The 14,086-nt window shown below is 38.4% G+C and overlaps 2 protein-coding genes and 1 long non-coding RNA gene across 3 annotated transcripts; all 3 read left to right on the top strand.

Moving 5' to 3' along the window:
• The first annotated feature begins 2,730 nt into the window (after positions 1–2,730).
• On the top strand, positions 2,731–3,449 carry TSPO (TSPO(outer membrane tryptophan-rich sensory protein)-like protein). Its single transcript, XM_088986353.1, has one exon. The coding sequence runs from the start codon at positions 2,781–2,783 to the stop codon at positions 3,342–3,344; it is 564 nt and encodes a 187-aa protein (XP_088842479.1). The 5' UTR covers positions 2,731–2,780; the 3' UTR covers positions 3,345–3,449.
• Positions 3,450–5,292: 1,843 nt separating this feature from the next.
• Positions 5,293–7,318, top strand: LOC148861518 (xyloglucan 6-xylosyltransferase 2). Its single transcript, XM_088984206.1, has one exon. It carries the CDS (start codon positions 5,747–5,749, stop codon positions 7,112–7,114), a length of 1,368 nt encoding a protein of 455 aa, XP_088840332.1. The 5' UTR covers positions 5,293–5,746; the 3' UTR covers positions 7,115–7,318.
• A 531-nt stretch (positions 7,319–7,849) lies between these two features.
• On the top strand, positions 7,850–11,558 carry LOC148861517 (uncharacterized). The gene is made up of 2 exons (XR_016112864.1): positions 7,850–7,940; positions 11,087–11,558. It is a non-coding gene; the product is annotated as an uncharacterized LOC148861517 (long non-coding RNA).
• The last annotated feature ends 2,528 nt before the right edge of the window (positions 11,559–14,086 follow it).

Here is a 14,086-nt window from a genome sequence, read left to right as displayed (position 1 = left end):
CTAAGAAAAGCATATTGTACTGGTATAAGGGCCATTTAAATAACGTAGCACTATACTAATAACCCCATCCCCAAGGTCAATGGTTACAGGAATTGAATCAATGTTTCTGGATTGGTACAGGGCAATGGACTGAAAACGTCCACTTGATTTTAATTCCGGGGATGTATGTGGCTTTCAGCGAGGCATATGTATTTGGACATTACTATGGAACTAGGTTGGTGATAATTGAACTTATGATCTTCATAAGGTTGGTGATAACCGGTCAGGGGTCCAGTTATCAGGTCGAACGGTTTGACTATTCGAACTGAATGGTCGACCCGTTTTGACAAAAAAATAAAAAAAAAATGGTCAAAACCATTCAAACGATTCGAACGGTTAACCACCTGCTGACAAAATCATTGGTTTTTTGAGAAATCCTGGTTTTGGGGAAAAAAACAAAACCGATCACCTAACTGGTTCCTGGTTTTTCCAGTCCGGTTTTGAAAACCATGCTCTGCTCAATCACCACATTGATTATCTGAGACCCAAGGGCTTCATAGCAGTGTTTTAAACTCGCCATTCACTCGGATTGTCGAATTATCTTAACTGTACCTGGGATTTGATCAAAAACCATCTATTTTGGATGATTGAATATTCGGTCACGGGAGCCAAGGGGAGGGGTGTCAATGGATCAGTTTTGGATTGTACCCCATCCAAACTAAAACCAATTTGGACAGACTAGATAGACTAAGAAGGCATATTGAATTGGACTAGTTCAGACTTAATGGTCCAATGTATTTATCAGATTGGATTGGACCTGGTCCATGTGTAATGAATTAAGCAAATTTCCGGTCCATTGATGGAAGACAAGAATATAGGTGTCAACAATGGACCAGGTTTGGGTTAGAACCAATCTAAATTAAAACAATTTTGAACAGATTGGACAGTCCAGGCATTGAATTAGATTGGTCCAAAGTATTCATTGAATTGGATTGGGCCCGATACTCTAGGTTTACACAACTAAGGCCCAATTTGGTTCATGGGAATAGGGGTCTGGAATCGAAATCTGAATGGGCTATTCCAATTCCATCTGTTTGGTTGGGCATAATTAGAATTTCACTCCCATTCCTGCTGGAATGGCATTCCCCTATAGGGAATGGCCACTCCCTACCCCTCTCTTGGAAATTAAGGGCCCGTTTAGTTTGTAGTCAGAATCGGAATCAAAATGGTCCATTCTCATAGTCTGTTTGGTTTGGACGAGAATGGAAATGGGAATTAAAATCAGCAGGAATGGGATTTCATTCCCAAGGGAGGGGCAAGGAATGGCCATTCCCTCAAATGGGGGAATGCCATTCCAACAGGAATGGGAATGGGATTCCAATTCCGCCTAACCAAATAACTGGAATCGAAATAGACCATTCCGATTTCGATTCCAAACCCCTATTCTTGTAAATCAAATAGACCTTAAATCTCATTCCTGATAACTCTCATTTTCATTCTCATTCCTGTCTGAACCAAATAGACTATGGGAATGGACCACTCCGATTCCGATTCTAAAGAATTTCGATTCCGATTTCAATTTCAACTGTGAACCAAATGGACCTTATGAGTTTTATATAGGTGGACAGAAATGAGCGTGCCAAGACAACCCCGATAGCCCAAGCACGGCCCATTGTATGCATGTTCAATGAACACTACTTGATAAATAATCTAATAACTGTGTCAAATTTTATTTTGAATCTTTTTAATGTGTCAAAAATTTTTGTAAGTGATTATGAGGTCCCGTTTGATGTATCTTTCCGTGTGGCCTATCAGTTATTTACAAGTCTACAGACTGCATTTACATCTTTTTCGTTTGATTGCTAATAGATCTAACTGCCAAAAGTCGATGCATAAAAAAGATACGAAAAATCAATTTTGAGCTATTTTCAAGAAATTCCAAATAAAATTTTTCAGTATTTTCTGATTCATCTTTGCATGGAAAAATATGCCTGAACCAAACGATGTTCAAACCGCCCCTCGATGTACTCACCATGTGTGCTACCTGATCCAGACTGCCCTCGGTGAGCTGAACATGAGCCCAACCAAAAGGTTTAAGTGCTGAGGGATTAGGCTTAAAAACTAACAGCCAGTCAGCTGCTCTAAGCCTATACTCGCCTCATTGATGGGCCTCATTCCATTCTTTAGTTGGCTACGACGATCGGGCCCCACCATGCAGTCCACCGATGAATTGTTTGGTCCTACCAAATCGCTCCAAACGGACCGCCCGGTCTAAATTCAACGCCATCAAGATGAGTGTTTTAACTTCTAACAATTTTCCTCGGCGTGATAAAAAAAAAAATCATACTCTATTTTGTTGAGAATAAAACCAGATGATAGACACGTTGATTATGATATTCCAATGCGTTGCCACTTACGTGGGCCCTGCACTACCGGATTAGGAACCTCCATCAAACCGGCCTTCTGGAGTCTGGACAGCCGGACCTGGCAGGTTGCCAACTGGCAACCTTGGTAATGATATAAACACATAGTTCTTTCTGGGACCCATTTGATGTTGATGGCGAACAAATCCTTGATGCATTGCTGGCAAGCCTGGCCTTACCACCTCTTCTACGTGTTAGCACAAAGTCCACAGCTTAACACCACCTCCACGCACGTGTCACCTTTTCACTAACATGACCATACTGATCAACGAGAGAAACCCAAGCACTTCTATAAGAGATCAAGAGCCCGCCCGAAATAATTCCAACACGTCCTCCCTCTCTCTCTCTCTCTCTCTCGATCAGGTTCTCTGTTCTCTCATGGCATCGGAAAACGTCAGACAACGAATCAGAGATGAAGCCACCGAGTCCACCGATGCCGACAACGGCAACAGGACAAGGAGAGACAAGAAGACGGCCATGGCAAAACGCGGTCTCCGATCGTTAACCATCGCAGTGGCCGTTCCACTCTCCCTCGCAATCACAAATATCTACTTGTTCGGTAGTCCTGATCGATACCGTACCTTAAAGAAGCCCTCCTCCTGGTATCATCCATCCATCTGGGCCTTACACCTGGCCTGTTTGGCTTCGACCTTCCTAATGGGCCTCTCGTCTTGGCTTGTATGGGCCGATGGTGGGTTCCACCGTGGACGCTCCGCCTTACCTCTTTACGTCTCCCAGCTTGCTCTATGTCTGTCTTGGGACCCTCTTGTGTTCGCGTTAGGGTTATCTCGGATAGGGTTGATGGTGTGCATCGCGTTGTTTGGGGTTCTTGTGGGATGTTCTCGGAGCTTTGGGCAGGTGAATCCAACCGCGGGGGACCTTGTTAAGCCTTGTTTACTGTGTGCAGCGTTCAGGATGATTGTAAATTATTTACTTCTTTAAATACAATATCTCTGTAGTCTGTAGTCTATACTGTAGGCTGTATCTTCGTTCTTATGTACACTCTCTTGTCTCGATGTATTATAATATTCTCGTCCATTATTTCAACCTTATGATTAGAAGATCATAGCCGTCAGACCTAGATCAAAAATTTGAACGGCTAAAGGAATTCAAAGTCAAAAACCAGGAAAGCTAGATGTGCCAGGAATTCTATAACCTAAATTTGAACTGCAAAGACTGAATTGAACAAGGCATGTTCGTCTACTCCATTTACTACTTCTAATTTATGATATTTGTAAAAAATAAAAATAAATAAATAAATAAACCTTCAACTGTGGGCCGGGCCGGTTGAAATAGGAAATCCAGTTTGATTTTCAAACGTTGATATACAAACACCCGATCGGAAGTGGAACCTGCTATCATGGGCCAGACCGGGCTTAGCACTATGATAAGGTCTATAGCCGGGCCCGGACGGGTTTTGGGCCTGCCAATTAATTCACTATATTTAATATATATAATAATTAAACAATTTACACCCGCTCGGAACATGCTAAGTTGGATGATCATGGCCCGGGCCAGGCTTATCTTTGAGCCTGCCAATTAATTCACTATTTTTAATATGCTAAGTTGGATGACCATGGGCCGGGCTAGGCAGCACTATGATAAGGTTTATAGCCCGGGCCCGGGTGGGCTTTGGCCTTTGGGTACACTATATTTAATATACATAATAGTTGCATTATACGACATATAAATATAATTTATATAAATTGTGGGCCGGGCCGGAAATGATCTCTATTATATAAATCTGATTTGGCAATGCCAGTTCGGATAAAGTTTGTCTTGCCCAATTACCCCAGGGACAAATTTGGTAAATCGGTTTAGGGTCAAAATTGGACAAATTCGAATTGGACCCAGCCTTACCTAACCCAGTACGACTTCGACCTCTCCCTCCAGTTAAATTTAAAAGATTGAAAACCCTTCTCTTAATTGAGGCCCTGCAATGCAATAGCCAATTGCTCGAGTTGTCTTCTCTAACCCTTGATTCAGCATCTATCTCTTTCCATTATTGACATTAACTCAATATTTGCCCATGAACTTGTATTTAATTGCTTGTTATTAGCTTTTAAATTTAACTGAAATTTTCGTTAAAAAAAAAGCAAAATGAGTTTAACGATATGGTAAGTTTATTAAATATTTGATTCACTTGATCTGTTTAATTTATTTTTCTCCTTGACAATCCAAAACTCATTTATGAATTAATGTTTTTTTGTACCAAAAAAAATGCTATTAAGTAATGAATCGTTTTTTTCTATAAAATCTTATGAAGTGATGATATCATTATAGTATTATTTATAATGTTATAATTCGCTAAAATACGATGTATTTATTATTAATTTATAATTGTTAACGTATCCCTGACCTGTGAGTCCTTGTTTACTTTTTAGTCTTTGAATGATCAAACTCAGCATATGCTTGGGCGGGGTTTCTGAGAAAGAGTCTGGAAGCCGGAAGCTAAGGTTCCCCTCCGCAATAACAATAAGACAAGCTTTAATAGGGTTGTGATACAAGCATAACCCTTTGATGGGAATCTTTTCTTCATAAGATCCTAAATAAAATAATAAACTAGTAAAATGTTGCAATTCTTCAAACATTTTATTCGATTACTTTACTTAAAACAGCCCAAGCCCATCTTACCCCTTCCACTATTTTATCCAAAAATAAAGGCCCATCTGATGCAACTCTTCTATATTCCTCTTACCTCGCCCTTCAGATAATGGCGGGACCCATGAAAGGCCAAATCGTCTAATCTAATGGTCATCGTCTAGAGCTCCACTCGTAACGTTTGCCCAATTAAAATACACCTCGTCAGTCCGTACACATGGGTCCCATTTGTTTGGATGACGTGGTACATCGCAATAATCGTTTGGTTCTGTATACAGGATACGGGAGAACTTTACTAGTTACTGGTTACTACCCAAAATCTCTCTCTCTCTCTCTCGCGCTCTGTTGTCTGTCTGTTCAATTGTATATATATGGAAGGAAAAATAAAAGGAAAAAGAAAATGGGTTTTGTAATAGAATTTGTCCAAATGAATGGTCCCTCTGTTCTTACTCCATGTCTGTAAATCTTTCCTTCTCCACCGACCGACCTTTTGCCCATCTGTGCAAGTGAAAGAGAAAGAGAGACACACACGCAGAGAACACAGAGAGCCGCCTAAGGGAACTTCAAGTCTCAGATCTTTTTTCAGGATTAACGTTTATGATTTTATCGCAGAGGAATCTGCTGTCCTTCCAATGTAGGAAACCCTACATTCCTTCATTTTCAGATACTGATCTCAATCCACGACCCATCTGGGGTTAGGGTAAGGATTTCTCATCTGATCGGAGAAGAAAATCTGAAGGAAAATGAGACTGCTGGAGCGGTGCTTGGGTGCTCGCCGTGTTCGACAGATCCAGAGAGGTATTCGCCACGCTAAGATCACCCTTGTTTGCCTGTTCTTGACTGTCATCGTTCTTCGCGGTACCATCGGTGCTGGCAAATTCGGCACGCCCGAGCAGGATTTCAAGGAGATCCGAGACCATTTCTACTTTCGCAAGCGGGCCGAGCCTCACCGTGTCCTCGAAGAAGCCCAGACCATGGAAGGTGCCACAACCACAACCACAAGCAACAACTACGCCACATTTGATCCATCCAAACTGATGGTAGATGAGGAAGAAGACGAAAAGCCTGACCCCAACAAACCTTACAGTCTTGGACCAAAAATCTCAGATTGGGACGAGCAGCGAGCTAGATGGCTCCAAGAAAACCCTAATTTCCCGAATTTCATTGGGCCCAACAAACCTAGGGTTCTATTGGTCACTGGGTCTTCGCCGAAGCCTTGTGAGAATCCGGTCGGCGACCATTACCTCTTGAAGTCGATCAAGAACAAGATCGATTACTGCCGACTCCATGGGATCGAGATCTTCTACAACATGGCGCTCCTCGATGCAGAGATGGCTGGATTTTGGGCAAAGCTTCCGCTTATTCGGAAGCTCCTCCTCTCCCAACCGGAGGTCGAGTTCTTGTGGTGGATGGACAGTGACGCTATGTTTACTGATATGGCTTTTGAGGTCCCCTGGGAACGTTACAAGGATCACAATTTCGTGATGCACGGGTGGAATGAGATGGTATACGATCAGAAGAACTGGATTGGACTGAACACGGGAAGTTTCCTGCTCAGGAACTGTCAATGGTCGCTTGATATGCTGGATGCTTGGGCTCCGATGGGACCCAAGGGAAAGATTAGGACTGAAGCAGGGAAGATCCTCACAAGGGAGCTCAAGGACCGACCTGTTTTCGAGGCTGATGATCAGTCCGCCATGGTTTACCTTCTAGCCACACAGAGAGATAAGTGGGGCGACAAGGTATACCTGGAGAGCGCATACTACTTACACGGATACTGGGGGATTCTGGTCGATAGGTATGAGGAGATGATCGAGAACTACCACCCGGGGCTGGGTGATCACCGATGGCCTCTCGTTACCCACTTCGTGGGTTGCAAGCCTTGTGGGAAGTTTGGGGATTATCCTGTCGAGAGATGCCTGAAGCAGATGGACAGAGCTTTTAATTTTGGTGATAATCAGATACTACAGATTTATGGATTCACCCACAAGTCGTTAGCCAGCAGGAGGGTCAAGAGGATTCGGAATGAGACCAGCAATCCTCTAGAGGTAAAGGATGAGCTTGGGTTGCTTCACCCTGCATTCAAAGCTGTAAAGGTATCATCTTCTTGACAACCAGATTAGAATTGGGATGCTCCCTATCTGATTTTTGTTCGTTGTTAAATCTTAATAGATGCGATTTCTGTTGTGTATGTTGTTCTTATTTATGTTATGGTAGGTTTTGTGATATTTCTTTCTTATTTTTGCTCTGTGATGATATCAAAACCAAGCTTTTAAATTAAATTGATTTCCAAAGGAAACAAAACCCATTTTACATATACAGTCGCCATGGCGAATTTCTGTTGCATTGTATATCTTTCTTGTATGTAAAATTGCAAGTTTGCAAGTAAGTAGCTAACCTCTGCATTTCCCATGGCACAACCACACGAAACAGAGTTGTTTGCTGGAACACTTATTTTCAATCTAGTACCCCCCCCCCCCCCCCCTCAAGGAGAAGGGTGTATTTAGCTCTCAAGAAGGCTCATCCATATACTGGGGGAGGTAGATGGAAAGTAGTAATCATTGTACGTAAATCTTGTAGAATATGTAGATGAAGTCATGCAGTAGCCAACACTATCTTCTCAAATTTCAATCTGATTCTGCTCTGCCTATTAATTTAATAAGCTCTAAGAGAGTTTGATAACGTGTCTCTGTGTTCCTTCTAGCTCTAAATGTTTCTAAATAAGCTATTATTTAGAAATATAAAATTGTCAACTAATGCGTAAGTGCTAGACTGTAATTGAAGGCAACAATAAATAAATTCCATAAACACCATTAAGTAATCGTAATAGTTCATGGGGTTTCCGTTGGACAGCTTCATTGGTGACCAGATTGGGAGGGAGTAGAGAAATTAGAACTTGAAGCGGTTCTAGAAGTTGGGACCCTACAGTTGGTACCGGTAAGTTCCAGAAAGCTCAAATTCATCGTAGTCTAAACGTTCTGCTTGTATGCATTCTTTTATCTTTAGGCTTGTCCATGATTTGCACAAACATAAAGGAGAAGACAAAATCGAACACAAAAACAAAGAAAGAAAGAAAGGCGAGACAAGGCTTAGTGAGGAAAATGCAACGTGTGTGAGAAGTGAGAACTTAGTACAACCAGGGCAGAGCCAGGAGCTTTCATTCGGTAAACCGGTCTTTGACCAATGTTCTCTTGTTTGCTATGAGGCATCATTCCATAGCCAGGAACTTTCATTTGCTTGGGAAACATGCTTTTCGAAGTAAATACCCAAAATGGGTGTTTAGCAACCTCAAAACTAATTTCCAATGTTTAAGAAAACGACCCCGAACCAGAACCGTTCTGGCCACCGGTTTCTGGGTTGATGGTTTGACCGTCCGATCTGAACTGATGGCCTGTTCTGACAAAATAACTTTAAAATAATTAAATAATTTAAATTTAAAATGGTCAAAAACCGTTGAACATGTTGATGGTTTGACCATTTGGGTCAATGAAACATTGACCAGTTCAATGGTTTTTGGCCAGAGACCAGGTTTGGGGTAAAACGGAACCAGTTGTCTGGACAGTTCCCGAGCATCCGATCATCTGGGTCAATAGTGGTTCGAAAATCATGCTAATTTCTGACTTTTACATACTTGTAACACCACCATATGTGGTAGAATTAAAATGTAGTATTGCAGCTTATTTATCCATACCTATTATCATAATAAAAATCACATTGTACCTGTGTAGTTAATATTAAATATTTAAATCCATAAATAACAAAAAAAATAATAACGGATTCACCACAATACATAATCAATGTAACAAACAACAAGAACACCATGCAAATTAATAACCCAACAACAATGCAACGTAAGAGTGATGCAATCACAATAAGCCCATATCATCCATGATTTGATCAATAAATTGTTAGCCGTCTTTAAGTGTCACTTCTTGGTGACTGAATAATAGGCCTATGTATCTTGCCCTATCACCATCTATCCAAAAGAAGCTATTATTATTATGCCCCTATTGAATAAGGCATGCATTTTCAGTGAAACAAACAATAAAAAACCATCTAAACCTAGTAAGAAATAGTCCAATGTTTAAATAAGCATTAAAAAATAGTCCAATTCCAACAATAAATAACTGTCCAAGATTTAAGCATGGAAAAAACAGTTCAATTCCAACAAGAAATAATTGTTCAAAATTTTAAGCATGGAAAAAAACAATTAATAATAATTCAAGGTTTAAGCATAGAAAAAACAGTCCATTACCATCAAGAAATAACAGTCCAAGGTCCAAGTATATGGAAAAAAAAATAGTCTACCACCATCAAAAATTAACAGTCTAAGCTTTAAGTATATGGAAAAAAATAGTCCAAAACCATCAAAAGAATAATAGTCTACTGTTTAGGTCATGTTCACTTTTCGGTAAATTACTTACCTGGGTAAATGTGGTTACCGGGGTAATTCTAGTGTTGGCAACTTTCCCCTTAGGTGGGAAAGTTATTTATCCACCTAAGAGATGGGTATCACTTACCCGGGTAAGTGGTACCCAGGAAAATAAATTTTTCCTTGTCCCCACATAAATATGAAAAACCTCATCGACCAACTTCCCCCCTCTCAAAATCAAAAAAAAAATGCCCGTTAAGAAAGGTAGCAAAAAAACAATCCAGTCCCCATTCAAGTACTATGTTTGTGTCACATTCAAGCAAGATATATATCCATTTTAGCGGTAGGTAAAAGTCCAAGATACAACTGGGTATTGAGCTATGCAATTCATGCACTGCTTAACTATCCAAAAAGAGAGGAATGTATTAGAGAAAATGCACAAAAGCATACAAATAGAAAAATGAAGGCATACAGTTGTTAAAAAAAAAATGCAACCAAAAAACACATTCAAGCTATGCAAAATATATCAGCCACCAATAATCAAAAATTATGAAGGTGAGGCATATAGGTGATGTTTGGTATAGCTTCCATTTATTTGAAAAACTTTTGCACTTGATTTATCTTTAAAACCAAGAAAAAAAGTAGTTGATAAATGTTTTTCTACTATTGTTTGACAACTAAGCAGCATTAAGTGTAGGAGGAAAATATCACTTTCGCCATGTAGGTGCAAAACTTTTGCACCTTAGTGTAGGAGGAAACGGTAAAATGAAGCTTCTCCCAACGGTTGATTTACACATAAGCCAAGATAAACGTCTATTTGATGAACAAGCTTACTAAATACCATTTTGCAACAAGTGTCTACATGGCGTTGAGCTGGCACTGTTTTTCAAATTAACAGAAGCCATACCAAACACCATCATAATTATTGCTATGAAAAAAAATCAGGTCATGAAAAATATATTAGACTTAAAAGACATTTCTTGTTCAACATATCAAATATATAATAGTTGAGAGTTCAATATTTACATGCATATCTCATTCATGATGAAAGGGATTATATATACATTCGAAGGGGTTCGAAGGGGTTACACAAATCAAATAATGAGTTGATCCCATTTGAAATGGTTCACAAACCAAACAAATAACAGATTGAAATAGAGTAATAAAGCATACAAATATTAACTTAAAGATGGGTAAATAGCGGTTTAAGATGCCATACATGAGAATCAGCATTCTTATATAGAATCTTAAAAAATTGGGGATTGTCAAAGTTGGTTAGTTAATGAGTAGAAATGAAAGAGAGAGAGAGAGAGATGAGGAATAATATAAAGGAATAAAAACAAGAAATGAATAAGAAGATTGAAGACGAAATGAGTTAGGGTTTACCTGGTTTTTGTTAGGCTTAGATGGTAGTGAGAGCAAAGAGGGCTGAGAGTTCCGATAGAACTAGATGGTTGAGAGAGTGACGGCATATTGAGACACCCCTAAAGCCAAAAGTCCAAAGGCTATTTTTTGGAATTTCTATTTTTGGCCTATAAGATTCAGTTTGGAATGAGTACAAATACAAATATATAGAGTGCAGAACCTTGTGTTTTGTATATATTTGTATTTGTACTCATTCTAAACTGAGCCTAAAGGGATTTAGATTTCTGGGATTCAACTTCCCAAAGTTGGTGCTTCCAAGTAAAGAAAGCTTTTTTTGTGCTTTCAGTTTTTCAGACAAAATGGATGTTTGAAAGCAAAAGTTTATCCAAACACCACATCTAAACTCACAAGAAAGGGACTTCTCCGAACTTCATATGGTAACCATCTGCTTCTTGATTTTCCTATTATGATGCAACTGTTTTTAAGAAGGATAGACATAGTTTGCACAATCTTAGCATGCCTCTAAATAAAGGTTCAAATTCCATCACATATCAGCCCGTGTCAGATGATACTCATCGTATCAATGCATCACTGATACTTAAATCAGAAATCTTTTAGGCTGTGTTTGGTTGCAATGCAAATAAATTTGCACTGATGCAAAACTACGACAGTGCAAATAATTCAAGTGTAAATTTTGATCTATTTTTGTTTTAAATTTTAGTTTATTTTGTTTCATTGCAATGAAATTGAAGTAAATTAAGACACTAAGCAGAATAAAATAAAATATAAAACAAAATTAAATGAGAATTTGCATTTTTTTCATTTGCACTCCCATACATTTGTATTAGTGAAATATATATTAAAAAAGGTGGGTAAGGTGTATCCATATTTTTAACTTTGCCTCTAATTAATTGGGTCGTAAAGTTATTATATTAGAAGAGGAATATAGCTAAAATTTTATCCTACTCAAGTTGGTATTATTTTGGTTAATGAAAAAAAAAGCATGTAAAATGAAAAAAGATGTGGCTAAATTGGTATTCCTACTCAAATTCTTTATTATCTCTCAGCAAGAAAAGGACTGACAAACAAGATTCATGTTTTTTTGGAGATCATGTTGTTGGGTGTTGGAGATTCAATTGCGTCAAGTTGATTGACCTTGCTCCCATGTATGCAGCCCACTCAAGCCGTTGTATACAAAGTTGTTTCCTTACATTGCATAATAATCTGATCCCCAACCCCCAAATGATATTGAGAATGAAAATAGAAAACAAAAAAAAAGAGGGTTAGGGAAAAGGAACAATCAATGTGTGAGGAGTTTTAATAACTTATTAATTCACTATGATCCAAGTTGATTGACTTTTTTAAAACACATTTAAGAAAACAATGGAAAATCTCGGGCATGTTTGTCTGCCTGTGGGAAAGGCTTTCATAAAGTGTTTTGTGCAACTAGAACCCATTCGTATTATGATTTATCAACTAGAGGGTATACAAAAACAAAACTGGGAAAACCCTAAATTTGGCTTTGGCCACTATGCAAAGCAAAATTTGGTTCTTCTCTATTAAATTTCAATAGTAAAAACAGAGGAGGTTCAGTATAATTACCATCATTATACAGGAGAGGTTGTAGGGATGTAATCGAGTCGAGTCAAGTCAAGTTTTGGGTTTCATATTCGAACTTGATTAGACTCACCTCAAGCCAATTATAAATAATTTTTTATGAAAAAATTATAAATAAATTAATCGAGTCGAGTCAAGTCAAGTTTTGGGTTTCATATTCGAACTTGATTCGACTCACCTCGAGCCAATTATAAATATTTTTTTATGAAAAAAATATAAATAAATTAATATTTAAAAAGATATTAAAAATGTGATTCTATATTTAAATTTATATAAATCAATATTATGAAATGTTATGAATAAAATTATATGATGAAATTTGACTATAAATTTATTTATTTGTATTATAAATAAATTAATAAAAAATAATATTTATTTATATTATAAATAAAAATACATTAAAAATAATAATTTATTAGAAGGTTCGCAAGCTACTCGAACTGAGTATTACAATGCTCAAACTTGACTAAGTCAAACTTAACTCGACTCAATGATCTTCAAGCCGAGGTCGAATATTTTGCAAGCTGAGCTTGAGTAACTTGTGAGTTGGCTCGGCTCGCTTACACCCCTATTTTTGTGGTATTCACTATTCAATGATTGATCCACATGCATTATTGCATCAATGAACATGATAGATAGATTTAGGGATGGCAATTTCCCCCATAAAATTTGGGCCCAGTCTCGGATGGGAGGGTTTTCCCCGAATCGAGTACTGGGCGGGAACGGGTTTTGTATATAATTCCCCGAACCCGAAGGTAAATTAGTAAAATATTTTTAGGTTCAATATTAATATTTAAAATATTTCTAAGTTTTTCTTAAATTTTTAAAATCCTAAGATCCATAATTTTATTTTTGAACTACCCCTAAAATATTATAGTTTAATTCTAAAATGACCCCAAATTCTTATATCCTATGTATAAATTGTCCATAAAATAAATAATTTTTAAGTAATTGTCTTGGATTGAGGAAAATTCGAGAACTCTCCACCCTGGATGGGGAATAGATGCCCCGCCACCAGGGACGGAACAGGTATAAGGTAAGGTATCGTGACTTTGGAGTGGAAACGGGGAGGAGATGCCCCGCCCCATTGCCATTCCTATTTAGATTGATTGGATTAAGGCCAAAAAGGATTAATTGCTATGAAATCTCTCAATTTTACTAAATAAATGAATGTCCTCTTCGAACGACGGACTTAGTCTAGACTCTATGGGCAAATGATATCACATTCCAAACAGTGGACTCCGCTTATGAGAATTGAGAGGTTGAGAACCCTTGACCACTAGGGAACTAATAATAATTGCAAGTTGGGTTAGAGACAGATAATCAGTTTGTCAGAGCTCTCCTAGTGTTGTGGCCTTTCCCCAGCTCAGAGACAAGGTGCCTTCATAATCAAACTAGCCTGTGTAGACTACTTGATACAATGGATATGTATAAAGTAGTTTGGTCATGAAGTCTAATCCAAATGTTTGCTATCAAAAGTATTATGAAATTTTTTTACCAATAGGTTTTCTAGTTATTTGTGGCAGAGATGTCGGATCAAATCCCACCGCCATCAGGTTGGAGTTTACATTGGTAACCCACAAAGCATGCGCCACCGGTGCCTTATATGCATATCTCAACGTGTATTGGAACATCTCCCATACTTGTTATTGAGAGATGTTTACAATACATGGCTGGGATGTGATGCAGGGCACCTGTGGGGCTATCTTTATGGGGTGCCAAAATGAAT

The sequence above is a fragment of the Nelumbo lutea genome, chromosome 4 (genome assembly GCF_056320005.1).
Source record: "Nelumbo lutea isolate HS-2025 chromosome 4, American lotus-T2T, whole genome shotgun sequence".
NCBI classification, from domain to species: domain Eukaryota; kingdom Viridiplantae; phylum Streptophyta; class Magnoliopsida; order Proteales; family Nelumbonaceae; genus Nelumbo; species Nelumbo lutea.
Note: the sequence above shows the minus strand (reverse complement) of the source record. Positions and strands in the feature narration are given on the sequence as shown.

Excerpts from the sequence above, each read along its gene's own strand:
- TSPO (XM_088986353.1), top strand. The coding sequence starts at position 2,781 with ATGGCATCGGAAAACGTCAGACAACGAATCAGAGATGAAGCCACCGAG.
- LOC148861518 (XM_088984206.1), top strand. The coding sequence starts at position 5,747 with ATGAGACTGCTGGAGCGGTGCTTGGGTGCTCGCCGTGTTCGACAGATC.